General features: G+C 36.9%; 2 protein-coding genes across 2 annotated transcripts; both read right to left on the bottom strand.

Moving 5' to 3' along the window:
• Positions 1-5,256: 5,256 nt before the first annotated feature.
• LOC107195037 lies at positions 5,257-6,323 on the bottom strand. The gene is made up of 2 exons (XM_015584798.1): positions 6,251-6,323; positions 5,257-6,083 (listed from the first exon to the last, which is right to left on the bottom strand). The coding sequence occupies exons 1-2, from the start codon at positions 6,321-6,323 to the stop codon at positions 5,257-5,259; spliced, it is 900 nt and encodes a 299-aa protein (XP_015440284.1).
• A 93-nt stretch (positions 6,324-6,416) lies between these two features.
• Positions 6,417-8,064, bottom strand: LOC107195036. The gene is made up of 2 exons (XM_015584796.1): positions 7,657-8,064; positions 6,417-6,923 (listed from the first exon to the last, which is right to left on the bottom strand). The coding sequence occupies exons 1-2, from the start codon at positions 8,062-8,064 to the stop codon at positions 6,417-6,419; spliced, it is 915 nt and encodes a 304-aa protein (XP_015440282.1).
• Positions 8,065-22,557: the final 14,493 nt, after the last annotated feature.

The raw sequence follows: 22,557 nt of genomic DNA, 5'->3' as shown, positions 1-22,557 counted from the left end.
TTGGAATTACAGTGACAGATAGAAGTATTATAAAGTAGGAATTTGGAAATAAGAAGAGGTATCCTTTTTGTACTATATATTTTAATCGTAATAAGTGGACTAGGGATATTTAAGCAAATTAGCTATTTCGGACACGAATTATTTATTAAAAGGAAAATAATATCGAAAGTTATTTCCTTTATTAGATATTTTATCATGTAAGTACATTATAACGTGCAACTATTATTAGGTTTTAGTAGACTTTGGACTTTGCTGAATTGTACAAGTTCATAATTTTGATATAAATATATGTATAAGTATTCATAGTGCAGTAGTAACGAATAAAGAAAACAAAAGCTATAATACTAACACTGTCGATATCTATGTATAATACATGTACCAATATTCTTGTCCTTCACCGTATATACGATACGAAAGAAGGAGTCTTGTATTTTAAAGGAAATATTAAATTATATATCTGAACGTTAAAAGTATTTATTGTTTACTTTTACAATTAGAATATGTTTAAGATAATGAATATAGAGAAGTTATCTAAATCGGAGGTATCAATGGTGAATGTAATTATAGACACTTCAGTAAATTTTTGTGTCTCATACAGTAAATATAATTCGTTCAATATCGATAAAAAAAGGAGACAAACAGTTTTAAAGTAGCCTTTAAGCTAAACATTTCATCAATTATAATATTATACAGACTTACACCTTTAATATACAAATCTGTTCTTAAAATATTTTCAAGATGTAAGCTATTTATTAATAGCTGCTCACTTTATTATACAGGGTAAGCCAGATGAAATATTACAAGTTGTTTCCGTTGATACCACTGCAGATATCGCCTTAAATTTTGATGATGAAAAATGATTTAAGATATCTTGTCGTGTATGACATTACAGAAAAACTTTTAAAATAAATAAATTGGCTATGACGGTCCTGTTTCATGGTCAGCTCATTCACCATGTCTAAGGTCGTATAATTTATTTTTATGGCATTACATAAAGCATAAAATAATGACTATTGCTCTTGCAACAAAAGAAGATATGAAAATAAGTATACGTACGTATATTCTGCCTATGCACCGATTACTCCAATAATGTTACCAAATAAACGAATCAATAGTCGCGAAAGAAATAATAAATGTTTGAAGGTTCATGAACATCATCCTGAACATTTAATAAAATGGTGCATCAAACTAGAATACGTTCATTTTGATAACTTTCGACGTCTCTCCGAAGTTTCTCTTTACAAAAGGCATAACTCTTTAACTATGCAGAGAGGCCCCATTTGACCCCTAGGAGCACCCTCATCCCTGCCAAGAAAAATTATTTACACGCTAAATGATTAAACCTCCTGCCCCAGTTAATGTAAAAAAAACCTCAAGTGGTTTCGAAGAAAACAGTCGGAATACTTTACCTAGCTCTCCATGTATAATGGTTAAAAAATGTGTTTCGACACTTGGGCCTTTTGTAAGAATTATATTGAACAGAATGGATAGAATGGTAGACACTGTTTAACTATTTCGCGACGGCGATGCTAGCCGTCAATATTACTCCGCTGAATGGGACAATTTTAGATCGTTTCGCGGACGTCGAGTATATCTGAAGCTAGGCGTGAAAGGGTTAAGGACTTACAAGTATAATTAAAATAAAGTACCTATATTTTTCTTAGCAATTTTTACAAAATAATCTAGGTATCTATAAGATTATCTATAAGATTGATCTTAATCATTAAATCTCCGTTGTCACACTTCCTTTCTTAAACTGAGGATTAGACATATGCACCATATAGAATGCTAGTAGCATAAGAATTTGCCACCTACTTGGTAGAAATGTTGAGATTTAACATTGAATAGTATCACATAATTATTCGATGATCTCTGTTCTAGAAGCTACATCGAATTACCATATTTTCGTGTCACGTGCTGAATATTGGTCAGCAGCAGAGACAGTGCATTTGATCGTTGTGCGAGTTCATTAATTATAGAGTCGTGCAAGAATTTCGTGCACGTTTCCTGTAGGTACATGTTCTGTGACCCGGCGATCGCTTCATCCATTATCCTCAGGACAAATTTGTTTTCCGATACAAACGTAGATAGGGGCCGCGAGCGTACGAATTGTACGAACGCTTCGAACCCGGCGCGATCGTAAAGCAATCGCGAAATGACTTGCGAATTAATGAACGTGCCGGCGGTAACGGCAACTTGTTTCAGATAATAGCTGCGCACACGTAACGTTCCAGTTGGTGGATTATTGTTAAAATATGCTCGAAAGTCACGTAGCGTTTGAATGGCACGTTTCATGTATTTCACGGGACGCACTGATGCAAATGGTTAATCCGAAATATTTCGGTTTATAGTAGGTACCGAGTGAATAATAGCTGTGCCTGTTAATCTCTAGACAGATGCGCAAGTTATTAGATACAGTCGAGTCTCATTCTTTTGCATTTCTGCTGGCGTTATATTGAGATTTTTAAATATTTTAGTTAAAACGGACGTTAATGTGTGATCATTCGAAACTTGAATGTTTTTAGAAATTAAAGTTTCGGACTAGCAATAAAGGCGTATGGTGGTAATTTTTTTTTTTTTGACAACTGTCTCTCTTATCAGTAAACTGCAGATTTTATGCATTTATAGCACATTTGATTGTATAAAATACTGCCAATTAATTACTCTTTTCTTTAATAGTGGTTAAACAATCAAGTTCTTCTAGACAGAAATACATATTTAACAGCTACCTTACTGTTAGATGTATTTATTTGTAAAATATTCTGTTTCGGTAATATACTTTCATTGGTTTGATTAACCGTTTGATATAGTCCGGCAAAATCCTGGCCAAAGTGGTGCACGGAAAGCTGTGTTTTCAGTTCAGGATCCCTACTGCCGAGACTGTTTAGATTTTAGCCCTTATCCATATCACCATTATCTCCACCATAAACACACCTAATGTCTAATATAAGACTCGAAATTGACACCACGAGTCAACTCGTGACATTTATGTTTGGCTCAAAATTCTAATCACGAGTGAGGCTCGTCAAAGTATGGCAAGGGGTTAATTTAAAGAACATCGGGATATTCGCTCGCGTATTGGAAATCTAATCTTAAAGAAAGAACGAAATAGCGATGCACAGAATTGATTATATGCAGTATTGAAAGAGGGTCAATGCATGCTACACACTGAAAATGTGGATACCTAAATACAAAAAAAGTGTTATTTATGAAAAAGATTATATTCCCATGCATTCAGACTCTAATAATATCAACATCTTTTAAATGCATAAAAGACAGAATATGGAATCGATATTGTATCCCGAATCTGAAACATATCAGAATATTTCCTGATGAGCACGTATATGATGACGAATGCTTATCTATCATTAAATATTTATTACCTAAAAGTATAAATCCAAACATGTTTCCGATCTCAACGTTCTATACAGAAATAAATTGATCCGTCAGTTTATTCGAGAAAAACATTTCCGTAGAACTCCGTATCGATCGTTTCAAGCAGTCATAATTCGTGCTATACTTCCCATTTCCATCTCCATTAGTAACTGCTTCGTGTCTCACATTCAAACGCGATGGTGATTTCCGCAAACTCGCGACGGCAACGGGGGGGAAATTATAAACGTACATAACTTTTGTCGGAAATCGTATTGAGCGCATCAGGGAACCGTTCCTCGGAACAGCCATTGTCGTCGAATTCAATGCACGAGTACAAGGATTGTGCGTCGCGAACGGAATCCACGTAAACGGTGCACGCACGCTGAAAACTCATTACCGGGACTTCGGAATATGGGGTACGATTATTAAGTGAGAACTGCCATAGACGATTACGTGGTTCCCGCGATAATGGCCAGTTGAATGGGCTTCATTAAGACTCTCTACGAGTCTCAGTCTTTCGCATTCTCCGCGTGAGCTAGCTCGCTCGCTCGTTCGCGTACACGCATTTTTGCTAGCCAGAATGGCGTGTTGCGCTGGTCTTAGAATTTCGTGTACAGGTTCACGTACGTACGAGCACCAGGGGGAGGGGGGAGGCAAGTTCCGAGCAGCAGGTTGCTTGAACTCCAGGGCGCAGGCGTCTATGAATGTTTAAGTGTTCTATCCTCTTCTGGGATCAGACGTAAGCTGCACCAGCTGCAGAGTTCGTCGGTAACGAGATTACAACGTCAGCATGAATGTGCAACTAACCTTTCGTTGTATCAAAACCGATAGCGTACGTGCATGAATTAATGGAGCGGGTCAGCGCATCGGCACAACCGATTAAGGAAATTGCTACCAGCCTGCGGGAAAAATCTTCGTTGGCTGCCGTCGGTGAAACTATTCAAACGCAATCGTTACGAATACAAAGCGAAAGGTTCTCTTACGCATGCAAACTTGAGTAAATTTTATTATTTCCAGTGATTTTTGTATCTGCCTGTAGGGTGTTGGAAAAAGAATTTTTAAAATCATATTAGTATGGTGGAAAATATACGGCTTATTATCATTCGTGTTCGTAGTTTCTTTACTGCTTTCTAGTTTACAATAGATAGATCCAATAATAATTCCAATATTTATTATGCTACAGCAAAAATTCAGACATTCTATGTAAGTTTATTTTTTTTTCAACCTCCCGGCCAAGAAAATGGGACTCGGTTTATAAATATTTTCCCTATTTCTTTCAGTTTCATTACCGCACTTACTCGACTCTTTTGCCTATTTTAATGTTCTAATTACTCCTATATTATTACCTCCTCCTACTCGTTGAAGTCTGTTTTATTAATAGCTTACTGGTACCTTATCATTTCTAAGCTATATCTTAATCTTTGGCTCTATTTTGCACATTTAACCCACAATCCTTTCCCTTTATCTTGTACTTTCCCTCTTTTTCTTTATTAACCTTCTTAACCATTCTACCGCTCTTTCACTTCCTTCCTCGCTTACCACTTCTGTCAACTTTATTCCCCTCTCCAACTCCCTACATTCCCTTACAAGATGTTCTAAGTTTCCGAATCTGTCCCCACATAACTCACATTTTCTTTGCTTATTTTCCTCCCAGTATTAGTTCCACCCTTTCAACGAACCGCACCTTGTTTGAGCCATTATCTGTTAGCTTCCCTACTTTCCCTCTCTTCTTAAATATTGAGGTTGATTTACCGTTCTTATATGTTTAAATCTTTTCTTGTATCTGGTGTCTCTTATCCTGTTATATTGTTCTTGCAGTTGAATATCCCTGTCTCTTTCTTTCAGCTTCTCTGTAATATCTACCCCCTCTACTTGCCTCTGTTAGGCGCCTATTCTACTGAACCTATTCCTTTTCAAATAATTTTCTCTTTCTATTGCACTCCTTGTAGTCAAGGAAATATAAACGAATACTTTTATTCCTCCTGTCCTGTTTTTTTTTAGGCGTTTCTCCATGTCTGCTATCAGTATTGTGAAAACTGTCCAGAACTTCTCTGTCTCTCCCTTATTCACTTTTACTACACTGCTTGTTTCTTGATAAATTTCTCTTACTGCTTCTATTAGCCCTTTCTCTATACCTCTGTTGAACATTTGTTCCCATAGTTGTTCTCTTTTGACGGAGTCGAATGCCGCTTTCAGGTCTACGAAAAAAGCATATACCTTCCCTCTCTTTTTCGTCGTTTCCCTCTGTATTATGTGGTGTAAGATATATGCACTGTCCATCGTTCCTCTTCCTTTTCGAAATCCCGCTTGCGTCTCCGGTAGTATTTTATTTTTCTCGATTTCCTCCTTCAACTTCTCATTCAAAACTGCAGCATATATTTTATATGCTGTGCATAAAAGGCTTATACCTCTATAATTCGCTGCGTCTTCTTGATCTCCTTTCTTGTGCAATGTCGTTATGCACCTTTTCTTCCAGTCTTCTAGAAAGCTTTTCCCTGCCCATACCTCTTTTAAAATCTTTCTCAGTTCCTTCCTTGTATTTCCCTCACTATATATCCATGCTTCATTTTTGATTCCGTCCTCTCCCATCGCCTTTTTCCTCTTCAACTTCTTTATCTGCGCTTCAATTCCTTCGTCCGTGATTTCCGTCTCATCTTCCTTTTCTATAACTCTTTCTCTCCCCCTTCCTTTCCGTCTCTCGTTCGTGTCTACCAATAATTTTTTAAAGTGTTCTCTCCACGTCCTTTTGTCAATTCTGTCGTCTATTCTGGTCTTCCTCTTTCTTTGCTTATTGATGTATGCCGATAGTTGTCTTTCCTTTTTTGCCTTCTTTTTGTCTCTAACATTTCTTCTCTCCTTCCCTCCTCTATCTTACCTTCACACATTTTCTGGAATTCCCTTTTCTCATCTAAATAATCTTGCCTTTCCTTTTTGCCCGCTTTCCACATTTGGTATACTTTTTTTACTCTTCTTTTCCTTATGCTACATTCTCTATCCCACCAACTTTCTCTTCTTATTTTCCACCTCCTGCTGATTTTCTTTTACCCTACTTTATCGTTTCCTACTTCTTTTAACCTCTCCCATGCTCTATTTCTCTCCTTCTCCTCGTCGTACGTTATTTCTCTTGTAGCTTCCTTGTATCTCTTTATTGTCTTCGTTCCAACAAATTTTCTCTTTCTCGATCTCTCTGCTTTTTCTGGGTGACTACCCCTACTCGCTTTTACTACCAACTTCAGCGGCTGATGGTCCGATCCTATTCTCTCATCCACTTGTAACTTTTCCACTTCGTCCAATCCGACCTTGTTGACTATTATATAGTCGATAACTGATGCGCCTCTTTTTTCCACTTGCGTGTATTCTCCTTCTTCGTCTCCTTTTATATTTCCATTGGGTATGTATAGACCTTCTTTTTCCGTCCATTTTATTATTCTTTCTCCTTCTTTGTTCCTTACTTCATCTTTTGACTTTCTACTTGCTCTTGCCTCCTCATTCTGTCCTCTATGTATACTTCCTTCGTTTCCTATTCTGGTGTTATAATCTCCCTCCCACTATCATTACTTCGTCTTTTATCTGCTCTTGTTCCCTCGACAGTACTTGTATGCATTGTTCAGTTCTCCGTTATTGTAGATTACCCATATGTTCCTTCCCTACTTTTACTTTTATTCCTATCAGTCCCTCTATGCTACTCTTTTCTTGCATTATAATTCATCCTTTTCTTACCCCTATTAACACTCCTCCATTTTCTTCTCGCTCCTTGGTACATCTAGTCAAATCCTTGAGGGAGTTTTGCTTCCATAGACTCACAGCCTTTCTGCTCTACCCAGGTTTGTGTTAGACCTACGTAGTCAAAATGTTCTATGTATTTCCAAAAATCTCTGCCCTTCCCTTTTAGTCCTGCAACATTCCAAAATAGCAACCTTCATCTCTCTTTCCTCCCTCCCCTTCTCGCCAGTCTGACTCCCCCTACTTCTTTAATCCCAATCTTTTCTTTTCTTATTTTTTGCATTCTTTGCATTTTGCCCTTTCCTTCCGGCGAGGCTACTACTGGAAGATTTGTTCTCCTGTATTTCTCCTCTTTCCTCATTTCATTCGTACCATTTACCTTGTATATGTATAATATATCTTTCTATACCTTATGTTAACCTTCAATCATTATCCTTACCATTCGTTCTTTCTTTACTTGTTATTTCTCTTAACCTTCTTTGAACTAACCTTTCGTCATCTGTCAAACCATGGTCAATAAATGTCATTCAATTTCATGTTGCTTTTTTAACTCATTACCTCCTGTTTTATCTCCAAACTTTCTAAGTGAACTATCACTATACTTACATCTTGTTCTCTTCCCTTTGTTTCAATCCTTTCCACTCCTTTCTTTACGCTAAATTTTTTTTCTAAAAATTCTTTAACTTTCTCTTTCGCCTCAGTCATCTTTGTTTTTAACCCTTTGATTACAATATTATTTTTCCTCTCCACCCTCTCTTGTTTTTCTAATTTCTTATTAATGACCCTGATCTCTGCTTGAATGTTTTGCTCTCCTCTAATAACTCCTCCCCCTTGTGACACTCTTTGTGTATTCCTTTCCTTCTTTAATTCTTCCAGTGCTCTTCCTACCTCCTTCATTACCTCTAATATCACTGCTTTCCACTCTCCTTCCTTTCTTGTCTGTCCCTCTCTTTCTTTTTCTTCCATTCCCTTTATCACTTTCTGTATTCCGTTGTATAATTCCTCTTCTCTTTTCTTCTATCTACACTCCCTGTTCCATCGTACAGGTACAGTGCTTCATAGCAGCGGTTATTAATTTATAACAAAACTCCAATTTAGCTATTCAATTTCCCGTAATAATGTACGCGTTTATTTCTTGTCCGTTTCACTTCAATAGTGTACCTTTTTAATCTTTTCGACACTTTTATACAATAGACGAGGGTTCCAACATTTTGTCGACAGCCGGTTCCGGTCGCGTAGTACCACCGAGGCGAATAACAAAATCGCCATAAACTTGTACCGTGGGGTGACTCCCGCAACCTCGGCGCGATCAAGCCAAACTTAGCCACGTGGTTTTAATTATTTCCAGGCGTACGTTTTCTCCTGAAGGAACCTTTTCCTCCACCACGAACCTCGGGAAATCCGAGGTATATCCCTACTCCTTTAGAGTTCAACCAATAGGAATTCGTCATTTAGAAAACGTTGTTGACAAAGCATATCGCCAACGAGGGTAAAGTGCGACGTCAGAGGCGCGCCCGAACTATTGTAAATATCAGACTCAAATTAGAACTCACCCGGTGAACATCACACATACGCACACATACACACAATATTGTAAATACAGTCATTAAGAACCAATCAAAGTGTGCTTTATTTTTAGTTTCATTTCTAAGGATTCATTTCTAACACTCCCTTAATTCTAGTTTCTTTGTCACCTCTTTAACATCTGCTTCTACTGTTTTTTCTAATTCTTCCCTTCCCTTATTAATTTCTTTTAATATAGTCTTAATTCTATTTTACCATGTCTTCACATGTTTTCGTTTGATGTGCCATGATTTTGACAATATTACTCCCCTCTAAATCATAATACCTAACCTTCCTTCTTAATTAACTTAAATTAGTAAGTAGAGAAAGAAAATCATTTTAGAGGAGAGAAATGTATAAACAGTCAAATTACGTCAAGAAATAAGAAATTAAAAAATAATAGAGAATCGAGTTACATAACGTGAAAATGTTAATGTACATTTAATTTAAACTCTTTGAAAACCAAACAAAAGGATATCTTCATTCCAGTATTCAGCAATGTCGACAATAAACCACCATGGCGATAACAATAAAAAAAAACTCATTCTTTATCGCGTGCCGAAGAAAGCGGTGAACATATCACTACCGAAAAACACTTGCGTTAATATTTGAAAAAGACGTACTTCCGCGCAATGTGTTTATCCCTTAACTTTAGTACATTACTTCTTTTCCGCGTAACAATCGTGAAATAAAAGTAGCGTGGACCACCGGAGGGGTGCGTTGAATTCCGTGGTAGTAGTTAACAATTGAAATAAACATTTTCGAATTATGGCCGCAGAGCCGTAATTACAAGAGGACAAGAAATAAAGGCCGTTTTCCTCGTCGTATCGTATCTAGAGGACATCCATATTTCAATATACGAGGGGAAGTTTTAAAAAGCAATTCACTTTCAGCACCCTGCGTGAATATGGAAAAGGCAAGCGTCTTTCAACCGGCGGGGTTGAAATGCATTCTCGGAAGTACGCAGTTGCGGAATTATACGTATGTATGTATACGGGGAAGGATCAAAACGTAGGAGAATAGGCAGGTACCGAGCAGTTGCATACACAGCCGACTCCGCTCCACGGAGGCACTTTAGCGCCGCATCACTTATGCATCGCGTGGCCCTCAACTTACAAAGCGATCCCCCGAGATTTGCAGCAACCACCGCTTTTAGCTTTACCGTCGGAAGAAGAAACTGTTTGGAATTATATCATCCGTATCTGGAGGTTACCACGCAGTGCACCTGTTGAACCGTATCCTAATGACATGATTATGAAACTAACGCTGCAAAACGAGCTCTATTCCAGCTTTAAAACCTTAAGCTTTTGGGGTTAGACCACCTTGGAGTGCCTAAAAAAATACTGCTCTCCTGGGAATTTATTTCTAAGTGACAAAAACGTACCATTCGATCAGAATTTATCAGTAAAGACTATTTAAAAATGAAATGACTATTTAAGAATATTTTAAAAATGAAGAAACGATAGCACATGTTTATACCCTATTCGATATTTATGTATAAAAATATCAATGATACATCGGTTGAATTAATTTAAATGTTAGTGGCAAAAGTATATGATCATAGTAACACTCCAACGGTCATAACATACTAGGCTCAACAGTTCCGAATTAATGAACATTAAATGGTTTTATGGTGTTGGCGTTCAGCAAAAAATTTTACAGGAAATTCACAGCCGTCAATGTAGCAGTTTGGTATCAAATCTTCCGATATGAAATATGTGGAAATATATTTTATATGACTCTTTTAGTGAAATGCAAATCCTCCAAAATGATATATTAATTGTATCGATGAAACGTACAGGGATATCACTTTTCAATTATTCAGATTCTGATTTGCCTTATCAATGCAGCATCGAAAAAGTGATACCCGATATGCAACCACGTGGACTGATTAACGAAATCCACTCAACAAAATTTGCGTGAGTTTTCGAAAATATTCCTATCTATTCCCGTGGAGGATATAATCATGCGAAACAAATAATTTTCGTTTTCTCATACATCATTATCCCAAATACTAATACGATTAAAAACGTTACATATTAAAATTTGTTAGAGAAGAAAATAACCGTAATGGACGTTCTTTATTTTTTGTTTATTTATGGTCAGAACCTGAGGATGTTTGTTATATTCTCCTCCGTCGAGGAAATTCCAATTTACGAATTGTATACAATGCAACAGTGGGTTCCTCGCTTGTCCTGGCTAAGTGGACAGTTCAAAGTTTCCCGCCGGAATTCTTGGGCATACATTGCTAAACACGCGCGATCTTGAAACGAGGAGGCTAGACATGTTTTCGTAGATGACGAAACTGCTCCGACTATTTGAGCGGAAGTAATTTCCAAATTGAGTCCAAACTCGAGTCCGACGTCGGCAAGCAAGCGGACAAGCAAGCCCCAACCAACAGGCTCGTGAAGCAAGATGGCTAGCAGGCTTGGCATACGAGCAAACTCTAACTCAATTCACGGCGGTTTAGAAAGTTTCACCAGGGGCCACCAACGGTGTCGTAGAAACTCCCGCCATCGAGCTAGCTGAGAATAGTGACGCCGCCAACCGCAATCATGAAAGCGTATTGACTTGTACCTCCATACATTCAACAATGATAACAAATACAGTAGATTTGAAAACGGTTAAAAATGAAAGAACTAATTTTCCTTGACAGTCACGGTGATATTTAAGGGCCGATTACTTCGAAAGTATCATTATTAAAATACTAATATTAGAGAAACATTTTTGCATATGTACCCTCACGAGCAAACTCGGCTACCACTAGGGGAAAAAGTGATGTAAGGGAAAGACCTCTTACCATTTGGTCCTGGAGTTACTGAAATTTATGCGAAATTAATATTCGGTTTAATATTTATTTCAGTATTTGAAATAAATTTATCAAGCGGTAGGAGGCCCTTACCCCTACGTTACTTTTTCCCTTAGTGTACGTAATAATTTGTATTACATTGGAGAGAAATAATTGCCGTTGGGCATATTAGGGTTACTATTGTCTCTGCTATAATCACAAATCTTGTAGATTTCTTCGACTGTGGCTATAACATGATAAAGATTAGACTTCATAGTATCAAAATGAATTTTAGTAGGGAATAAAGTTTATAAAGTTGTTGTATTAACGATGTGAATAGTGATCGGTCGTTTGTTTCTCACCATACTAAAATAGTCGTTCAGTTTGTTCGACCAGATACTTTTCACCAGAAACAGTAGTAGAATACGTACATATATCCTTCCCATAAACAGAGAACGCTTTGATGAACACTCATAAATCTCATTTTTCATTGATAATATTAAAATTACATCGCTGATAAAATTCGAACGCCGTAAAATGAAAGGTAAGGGATGAAAAAGCGAATATAGGTACTTCTTTCAAAACGCATTGTTACCATTCTTTATCATCAATGGCCAGAGGGTGTTCCTTGTGTTTGAAATATTCAGTGGATGTATCGATTCCTGAATAGGTATTTACAATAGGGTCTTAAGGAATTTAATAATGCACCATCGGCAACTTCCCGCGTAGCCCTTCTTTGTGAGTACCAACTCCAATGTAATCGTTGTACTGTGATCCTTTAATAATTCAATGTAACATAAATTGTACGGTCTCGTAAAACGCCTGAACAACAATTTTTCATTCTTTCAGCAGAACAAAACAATATCTTAATTACATTTAGGTACCGAAAATTCTAAGATCCGGATTAAACTGTAAAACTCTTAAAACGCTTCCGTTACACCCGACTTCGAACTTTCACCCTCATAAAATCACCGGGAAAAACAGAGCCATAAAACTTTCATCGCCACCATACGCATCACTCACAGGTCATCCTTTTCCGCAAACCTTCTCACTCTCACCTTTCCTTCCACCCCCTTCTTATTTTTCACTTTCCAGTCACCCCTACTCTCCAGCCACTTATTTACTCCCTCCAACATTTCCTAATATGGAAAACAATTAACACCAAAACCAATTACACACCAGCCACACCTAAATTTTCTGCCATTTTCTTACACTTCTGTTCGACAAGACACACACCCTCTTGAGCACTACAATCGCACCTTGAGAGGAAAAACGAACAGAATCTCACCCACACTCGTAAGTACACACACTATCACTTGTAGTACACAGTATTGAACTTTATACATACATTAGTTTAGTAACGGAGTGAAAGATTACCTAACGTCCTCACACCTCCTATTAGAAGAGCCCTCACGTCATTAATTTGCCGTGAGCGCAACGGTCATTGCGATCTCGAGTCATGCAAACATTTAAGTCGCGAGTTAGTGCCGTAAATAAATAATTCTTTTCAATCATTCTATCTGCATACATTTTCTGCGCAGCACTATCTATCACTAAATACATCAAGTGTATACAATATTCGTGCAAAAATAAAGTATTTAACGACCATAAAATGTATACCCAACGAAATATTCGAATTCATATCAAAACACGTCACGTGAAATTATGCAGAAGACTATAAAATTTGAAGAGGAGCTTCTATCAATTTATATTTATTCCATAGAAATTTTGCTACAGCACACAATACACAACACTCGGGACGTTATTTTCCAAACTTTTCGACACCTTCGATTTGTTATACCAATAGACAAAAAGATGAAATCTTCTTCAACAGCAAACTACTATCGTGCGACGAAATACTCGTTTACTTGACAAAAGAAAGGGAAACGAATCGAGTTTGTCGAAACATATTATCTCGACAGTCGGGATTAAACGAGCCATCTACCGTTCTCGGCTCTAGCTTTCATTGGTCTCCTTCTCGTACTTCTGTTCGCGTTTTGTTGGGTCACCGCCGTGCCTCAACGATATCGAAAACTGCATTTTTCAACAAAGAGTTTTCTTCCAGTTCGGTAACTATATTTGGACTAACAAGGAGTGTATTTTAGGTGTCCGCCTCCGATTGCTTTGGTTTTCGGATATGTTTTAGAGGACCGAAAAATAAGAGATACGTATTTTTTTATAGCGGCCCGTTTTCATATTTAGGGGATGAAACTACCCCTCAAAGTTTCGACCCGGAATTACTATCTCGAAAACTAGAGGAGATACATAAAAACTTTCAATTGGTGGCTTTCATGGTTTTTTATGTACAATAAACTAGTGTTAACAAATTGTCAAAAATACAATTTGTTTATAACAAAAAAATTTGTTATAACTTTATTTTACAACTTATTGAAATTTGCGTAATGACGTAAAATGACGAGCACTTAATTCCAAATCCATTGATATGTTTATTTTTGAAATTGCCTCCTTAATCTTATTCCAGTATTCTTGGTATAAAAGTGGATACGCAGAAACCAAGTTAGGAGATTTTGTGAATCCTGTAGAATTTGCTTTCGAAGAGAATATAGAAATGAAATCTGCACTCTGTGATGAAACACCGATAGTTAGATGTTCTTGGTGTAAAAAAGCATTTTGTTTAAAACATTTTTTTATGAATATCACTTTTGTGACAAATATGAACCGTAAAGTCTTCGATAATATATGTATTCTCCGAAAACCGAGGCAATCGGAAGCTTGAAGAGCGGGCGTGCGCACAGGATATAAATAATAAAAAACTGCGAGACTAAGGAGGCAATTTCAAAAATAAATATACCAATGGATTTGGAATTAAGTGCTCGTCATTTTATGTCATTACGCAAATTTCAATAAGTTGTAAAATAAAGTTATAACAAATTTTTTTGTTATAAACAAATTGTATTTTTGACAATTTGTTAACACCAGTTTATTGTACATAAAAAACCATGAAAGCCACCAATTGAAAGTTTTCATGTATCTCCTCTGGTTTTCGAGATAGTACTTCCGGGTCGAAACTTTGAGGGGTGGTTTCATCCCCTGAATATGAAAACGGGCCGCTATAAAAAAATACGTATCTCTTACTTTTCGGTCCTCTAAAACATATCCGAAAACCAAAGCAATCGGAGGCGGACACCTAAAATACACTCCTTGTAAGTAATCAAGACAAGATTGGACGTAATATTGAAATGAATATGTAAAAAAGATGTTGTTTATCGTAAACGCATCGTTTGCCATGCCATCTGCTTCTCTTTCAACCCTGTGGCAACTTAATTAACATAACCCAGACCGGACGACTAAGTGTACTCGAACCCCTGAAGAGTCCTGAATGAGGAGCCGTTAGGTCCCTACCCGTGGAGAAGTAATACCGATGTAGCTAGTTTATTCTGAACGTTCAGAGAGAACACAGCGCGATCGCAACAATAACTGTGAAAATTCAAATCGGAAATGGAAACCAGAGGAAGAGAAAATTTGTATCTTCTTCATGACGAAAGTCAAATCATTAGTGCTAAGTTGCCATCTATTGGACACGTCTTACGCGTGTTATTTTAGGATCTGCGAAAAATAAAATTAAATCATCGCTCAAGTGCTCACCTGGTTATGAAAGAAGTTGAGGTTCTATGGGACAAAGCTCGTATTCCAACACGGAAATTATATAGGAGCATTGAAAACGTGGAAGCATTGTACCAGGAGTGGATGACATTGCAGAAGACATGCAAACGCCGAACAACATTCTAGGAAAAACGAGAACACGATTTTCTTAAAGAATTAGACGATTTTTTCGACATTGCTCATGATGATGCTTTGGACACGATGAGTTCCATTAAAGAAGATTAAGAAACTATTAAAGAAGATAAGGCGTATCTTATAAATCAAAGGAAAAAGGACGACCCGAATCTATTGTAGGAGGCGACCGCATCTTATTAGAGAAGGAAAGACGACAAACATTGAATAAAAAAAAAGAACCGTTGAGACGAGAGAAATATTAAGCAAGTTTACAAGGTATGTATTTTTAGATAATTCTCTTTACTCTCATCTTTTTATATGTATCATTTAATTAAAAAGAAACAACGAAGTTACCATTGTTATCGTCTGAAGATGAAGAAGAATTAATCGAAAATCCGTTGGAATCTTATATGACTTCAGACTGGTCAAGTGATCCTAATTATAATGTTGACTTAAATATAGTACGTAATTTAGCTGTAGTTAATGAGTCGGCAGAACGAGGAGTCAAACTCAGGCAAGAGTTTAATGATGCACTATCACGTAATGAAGAGGAGAAACAATTTATAATGCAAATTGTATCAGACTATAGAAAGCGCTATCCGGATACAAAAAAAACTACTCTAATGAAAAATTTGTAATTTGTTTTTAGAATTGTTGTTTTGCGTCTATTAAGAAGTGTTCAAACTCAATAACCGTATTTCTTTTATTTGCCTCCTTATGGTATAATATTCACCACTTCAAGTTAAACATATGGATATTATTATTAAATATTTTATGGTAATTTTATAATAATTTTATGGGGCGGCGTAAGAAAAATCTCTTATAGTTAAGGTTCACCCTAATACGTACGCGTTCATTAATCGCGACGCAAAAATTATTTACTTACGCACATTACATATACAACAGCGTACACAATATGAATAACATTAAACTGCATCAAATAATATCCAAATATAATTGTACCTACGAATAGAGCACTGAAAATTGATATGTATGTATACAAAGTTGGGCACAATTTTATTCGTGAAAAACAGCAGTATATGGGATCGTCATCCGGACGTTTGAACAGTTAATGAAATGAAATAATTATTTGCCAAGTGTCTACTGATTCGAGAAGAAAGTATTATGTTACTGAAAAAATTGAAATTTTCACGGTGATGTTATTAAAATTGGCGAAGTACATTTTTATCTATTAATCGTTATTCGAAATTTTTGTATTTAAATAGCGAATTTGCCCATCTCTGTATGTATATGTGTTCTGTATAAAAATATATCCGTTACAAACGGTAAGAGAATGGACGACAAAAATCTGTCGGAACGGATTCAAAGCGAAAATGCAACCGCATGGACAACAGGACAGTGATACGCCATTTCGTTACCTCTGGGAACCGTAATGGCAGATCGAGGATATTTAGGATGTTCTTACAGCTGGTGCATTATTAATGTCGGCCTGACTCGTCCCCAGCGTTCAACGTGGACCTATAGGTTGGGAGCGAAGTGGTCGACCGCAGGCGGCCCTTACAAGGATCCGTGTTATTTATGCATGTGCACCGGAAGCCTTTGCCAGGATAAGAGGCAGTCCGGGACTCGGAGTCTCTCCGTCTATGATGCTCGAAAGCATGGACCTCGACTCTGTTCCATCTTTCGCGGTGTTCCGGAGAATTACTCTGCGCCAACGACCGTACAAAGATTCTATCTGGAATATCGAGGGTGTCCTTCTGCTGCCTTCACCGCATTTTATTGGAAGAAAAACACTTCGTCTGTCATTCCTCTCTAACAGGGGCTATTTTCAAGCAACTAGATCGCAATATGCAGGATTTGGTCGGGAAGGGTGTTAGAAATGGATAAATGGTAATTCCACATTTATAGAAAACATGTTCGTATGCTATTTTGTTTCGGAGGCAATTAAATTTCAATATTCGTTGCGCACGCATAGTTTGAGGTACGGCATAGACGAGGTATAAGAATAGACCTAACATGCAATGTAATTTTCTGTCTCATGCTTCAGTGGCGTCAGGTGTATCAGTATTCCAATTCCTTGTTTGCAAAGCCGGGGCAATAATGTATGTATGTATCGCTATATGCAGTCACGAATGTATGTGTGTGCTGTGCGTTATCACGGTGTTGAACATAGCTCCTGAAATCGGAAACTTTTGGGGGACACCAAGGTGGGATACCAAGTCCCATAAGATGTTAGTTCTATTCTTATATCTCGTCTGTGGATGCGACTAATGTGTCCGATTATCTGTAGCAGTTTCTACTTACATTCTATAATTGATAGGCTGATAATGGTAACAGCACATTCTACAGTAATGTCTCGATGAGTGCGACGTACTTTCGTGGCAAGGCGGAAAGATTTTCAGCCCCTGATAAATTTGTCATTTACTCGAAACCGAGCCTCTGCTTAGATTTTGTTTTCTCTGTTTCGATTGGCTCCACCGGGGCACACCCTAGTGGTGGGTTTAATGGCGTTGCGCGTGTCACATTCATCGAGATATGTAGTAGTCAGATGCGAAACTCACAGCATGGTGTAACCTATGCTTTGTATCAAAAACTACTCATGCCTTCATTTCTTCTGAAAAGAAAATTAATAAGAAATAATGCCAAAGTATTATTTACTCCTAGGAAAAAAAAAATAAATTGACAAGGGTCGTTTTTGTTAAGAGCCCTTCAATTACAGTGAGCGTAGGTATCATTTGTTTTCTACCGGGATTACATTTGCTAATCTTTAATTTATGTTACGTTACTGTGGTGGACTAATAATGTCACGAATCTGATAATGTTTACGACCGTCCATAGAACTGGAAGTATGTGATCAGTAACGAATAGACATAAGAAAAAATCATATTCGTGTAAAATTAAGCTTTGTACGTAAAAATTATATTCTGTATTTTCTATTTGTTTTTGTACGTAGAATTACTTTTTATCCAATTGAACCACTTGTATCACTCCATCCTCGATACTTCTTCATTCAAAGCATAACGATGTACCTTACAAATTTCGTTTTGATTCGTTACTTGATTTACAAAAGGACTAATGTTATCAATAAAGAAGAAACTAAAATTTTCATTTCTACGTTACCTTTTAGGTTTTTTAGATTTCAAATGTCAGGACTTACGATGTTTTCACGGCATAAACTTAAAACTTACATTAGAATATTTCGATTTATTCAGGGCTATGGAGTACATGGTGTATGTATTTTACTAAATACATCATTCGTGAGTTAGTCAACGCAGAAACAGGCAGTCTTATGGGATCACTAGAGCCTAAGGAACAAGAATGTATCACGATGTGGTAGTCGCAGGTTTTTAAGAGCTCGGCTTGGACCGTAGCCAAGATACCCGAAGTAATACCGCGAGGATACCCTTATCCTCTCGGATTTTCTCTCTATTTGAGAACAAACGGAACGAAACGATGCAAGTGCTCTCACTGACACGGCTCGCCGGTGCAACCACCAGTTGCTAACGCTGAACGAGGCTGAACAGACGCGGGAGCGTGATAAAGAGGTTTGGATAGGTCTACATACACACAGATAGGCCTACGTAAGTACATAGTTAGTTTCATATCGCCTGTTGCATTCGTAAAGTGTTTCTTTGACTAGACCGCCTTATCTCTTATAAGAAGCTCTTGGCAGTGTCCCATGCAGCATCTTCCTTCTTGTTTGGAGAGTGCTAAACGAATCAATTATTACTTTGTTTGAGTTATTTTGTTGTACCGCGTTTATCTTTTCGTTGTGCGTTATACTCTAATATGCAATGTTCCGGCTTATACACGGTGTCACATTGACCGGAAACAGTGGAATGTCTCCTACGGAATTGCAAATGTGTAGTATAATTATTTTTTTGTAGGCAGAGTAGAGGGGGAAGATTTTAAGATCAAGTTAATTTTTTTAAATGGAATGCTATATATTTTTATTCATAACATGGTAGCGTTTGTTAAGTCAAGTTCCACGAGCGGGGCTGATGGTGAATATAATTCTCGAAAACAGCAATGCGTTGAAAGCACGCTCCATGCTAAGTTCTGCCGTCATAGCCTCGACCCCAACGCCTGCACAAGAGTTGGATGCCTCGAAGAAGTCTTGGGAGAACGACTTTGTGTGCGTGAAAGTAGTCGTAAGAGTCCTATCGTAAGAGTCAATATCGTAAGAGTCCACTGTAATAGTTTTGATACTCGCATACAAATATTTTGTGCCACCTTAAAGGGTCATGCTCAGTCAGGAGGCCTAAAAAAGAGTGTTCTTTGGAAATTTTTTTCTCGAAAACTATAAGACTTTTTCCAAAAAATGTGTTTGTGTTTCAAAGATTGCAGTTTTTAGATTATAAGGTAATTTTTTTATTTAAAAATGTTTATTAGTAAATAAATGGTGAGCAATCTCCCGGATGTCTCTTCACAAAAAGTGATCTGTCATGATCACTGTAACTTCGTAACGGTTCATTTGAAATAAAAAATTCAGTAAGATTTATGTAATGGAAGAACCAATCTTGTCCTTGAACGTGGGGTTTTTCGAAACATTGATTAGGGACAAAATAGAGGACGTTTTCCAGAAAAAGTGCGAAGTCAGTCTTCACATTAATTGCGAACAAAATGAATTTGTTCCAGTGTGAACGTAGGGCGAGCATTTCAGTTGAACACGAGCGAGCCTTTGCGAGCTCTTGCGAGCATGAGCGAATGGTGCTCGCTTGGTGAGTACCCGGCTTTATATACCACCAGACTGTCAATTTAAAATTAATTTGCCATATGAATACATCCATGTAAAAATACTCTAATCAAGTAATATAAAATAGATGATACAAAATTTTGTCAGAATTTTGTAACTGATTCGGAACTGATAAATATCTTCTATTTTTTAAAAAATTTCATTTCACGTTAGTTTTCAAAAATAGAATATAGAATGTGAATTATAATATTATAATTATAATTAATTTACAACTGAGCACAAGATTTGTGAGCTACAGTTTAAGACTGACACATTTTCAGGGAACTTTAACCAATCGATACATGAAATGTTTTTCCACTTTTCTTTATTTCGAGATATTTAATATTTTGCATTTTACCCTATTAAAAAATATTGTTAAACGTTAATAAGCTTAGTTAATGTTTCTAAGAATCCTAACTAGTGCATTCCTTTTCATTCTGATCCAGCAAATCTTCGACCAATGTACAATTTCTCAGTCCGCATTTTGTTGTAGCAATAACTGATTAATTGAAATTCTGAGAAAGATTTTTTTATAGCCCACGCGAATACAGATACCTTAATTAAGAGTTGGTTGATGATCGACATCGGAAGATGTTCCGGGTTTCGGTTTGCTTCTGAATTCAAAGCACGGGGGCGAAGCGCCAACAAGTGGTCCATATACCAATTCCCCATCCATGCCTATACAGTCTATGTTCTGTTTCTACGTGCAGTAATTACCAATCAATAATACAACGTTCTACGGTACCTTATGCCATGGTACAACGATAACAGTGAAACGAAAATGTAATTGAATGTTCATAGCGGTTCTACTCAGAATTCCATTCTCTCATGAAGTTTTATTATCATAACAGTTAACTGATTTTATCTCGATATGAAATTTGTATTGCTTTTAGTATCGCAGATAAAATCGTTGCTACATTTATATGGCTTCAGTTAAAAAATGATCAACAGGTTAAAGATGTTGGAAGTGTGTAAGATGATTTGAAATCGGTGGGTATACTTTTGTAATACTCAACGAAGTGAGTAAAATTACGACATTAAAGACACATAAATGAACCAATTTTTAAGATTTAAAGAAAGCCTGTCGCAAAATAACAATACACTTTTCAAGATGGTTGTATATATACTGTAAGCAGTACCTACGTTTCACTACAGAAAAGAAAGTTGATACGAGAAATAATAAGCCTTTTGAGGGTAGCCAAAAATATCGTGTGCGATTTTGATAAAAGATATCGTGACGAAAATAGGAATGATTCTATACCTCAAAAAGGCTGTCCGAAAACTTTCAGCGTTTGCGACAGACGTTTTATTGTTAGAAAAATTAAAAAAGTCCTAAACTAAGTGTTCGAAAATAAGGTACTGAACTAAATGAAGAACTGGGGATTCAAAATTATAGAAATCAAACTAAATGTATGAGTGAAAAAGTATAGAAGTCAAAATCATACTGGTGTCCAAATATTTTTGTAACCAACTGTGTTCCGATACAGATAACTGCTCGTAGTCATACGTTAGTTATTAAGGACAATAACTAAATTTTAATACACCATTATTTTCACTAAAAATATTGATAAATTCAAAAGCTTTACACATATTAGTTTGATCGTGTTAACATATCCAAAGTTATAACCATCGAGCCTTGGGACTTTAAGTTTCTAAAGTATTACGATTATTATTCTAACAATAAGAATGAGTGCTGTTGTTTATAAAACCGTATATAGGGACATTCTGATCTCGAACTACAGCAAATCACTAATATTCTTCCAGTCACAAATCATGATTCGTGTATATGGATTTTAATTTGAATGATTAATCTATTAGCTTTAGACCATAACTTCCAATCCACATCAGTTTTCAAGATAGTGCTCTTCAATAAGAATATCGAAGTAAACTAATTCTCTTTCACACATAATGTTTCGTTAAAAAAGATTCTAAAGTAACTTAATTTGTATCATATAATCAGGTCACATCAATGAATCGAACTTATCTGTTGCACATTATAATTGTTCGTCCGTGGTAGGTAGGTACTTAACCCTCGAGTTCCTATGGCCAAGTCACCGGTGACCCATCTGTAACCGGAAGCCACAGAATCATTTACACAGCAAGAAAACAAATATTTTAAGATATTGTGTCATGGTTGGCCCAGCCACGCGCTGTTATGGTCCGTATTCCGAGGGTTAAACATTATTTTATTATAAAATTACATGTACCCAGACACTTTTAAAATTCGAATCCTCGCTGCAGCAAGTTCAAGCGAAATTCAGACGTCTTTAAAAGCTCGGTCGATGCAAAGCATTTTAATAACAGCTACCGAAATTTCTTAATGGCATGCACGTATGTGAAGGAAATAAGACGGCACATAATGTGGGAATGTCTTAGAGATCCGTATATATCTGCGTAATACTGTACGCCAAAGGTCGGGTCGTTTCAAAGTGGCTTGAGATTAGATAGGATATGGGTAGGTCTCTCTTCTCATTAAACTGAGTGTTGCGTGCTGGAAGGAGGCTCGAGAAGCATTCACTACCTTGAAGTACAGCCGACACGCTAGCATTCACCCCTAGAGCCACAGGTTGCTATGTAAGGTTAACAGATTACGAGCCGTTTTACGTAAACCGAGACAAATCTTTCGAGTAAGCATTAGTACCATGTAATTAAAATGAATTGCTGCTACACTTAT

The sequence above is a fragment of the Dufourea novaeangliae genome, unplaced genomic scaffold (genome assembly GCF_001272555.1).
Source record: "Dufourea novaeangliae isolate 0120121106 unplaced genomic scaffold, ASM127255v1 scaffold40, whole genome shotgun sequence".
NCBI lineage: Eukaryota > Metazoa > Arthropoda > Insecta > Hymenoptera > Halictidae > Dufourea > Dufourea novaeangliae.
Note: the sequence above shows the minus strand (reverse complement) of the source record. Positions and strands in the feature narration are given on the sequence as shown.

Excerpts from the sequence above, each read along its gene's own strand:
- LOC107195036 (XM_015584796.1), bottom strand. The coding sequence starts at position 8,064 with ATGGAAGAAAAAGAAAGAGAGGGACAGACAAGAAAGGAAGGAGAGTGG. Across the intron at positions 6,924-7,656 it reads GTTTGGAGATAAAACAGGAG|TGGGAGGGAGATTATAACAC; the intron begins GTAATGAGTTAA and ends AAGTAATGATAG.
- LOC107195037 (XM_015584798.1), bottom strand. The coding sequence starts at position 6,323 with ATGTGGAAAGCGGGCAAAAAGGAAAGGCAAGATTATTTAGATGAGAAA. Across the intron at positions 6,084-6,250 it reads ATTCCAGAAAATGTGTGAAG|ACACGAACGAGAGACGGAAA; the intron begins GTAAGATAGAGG and ends AATTATTGGTAG.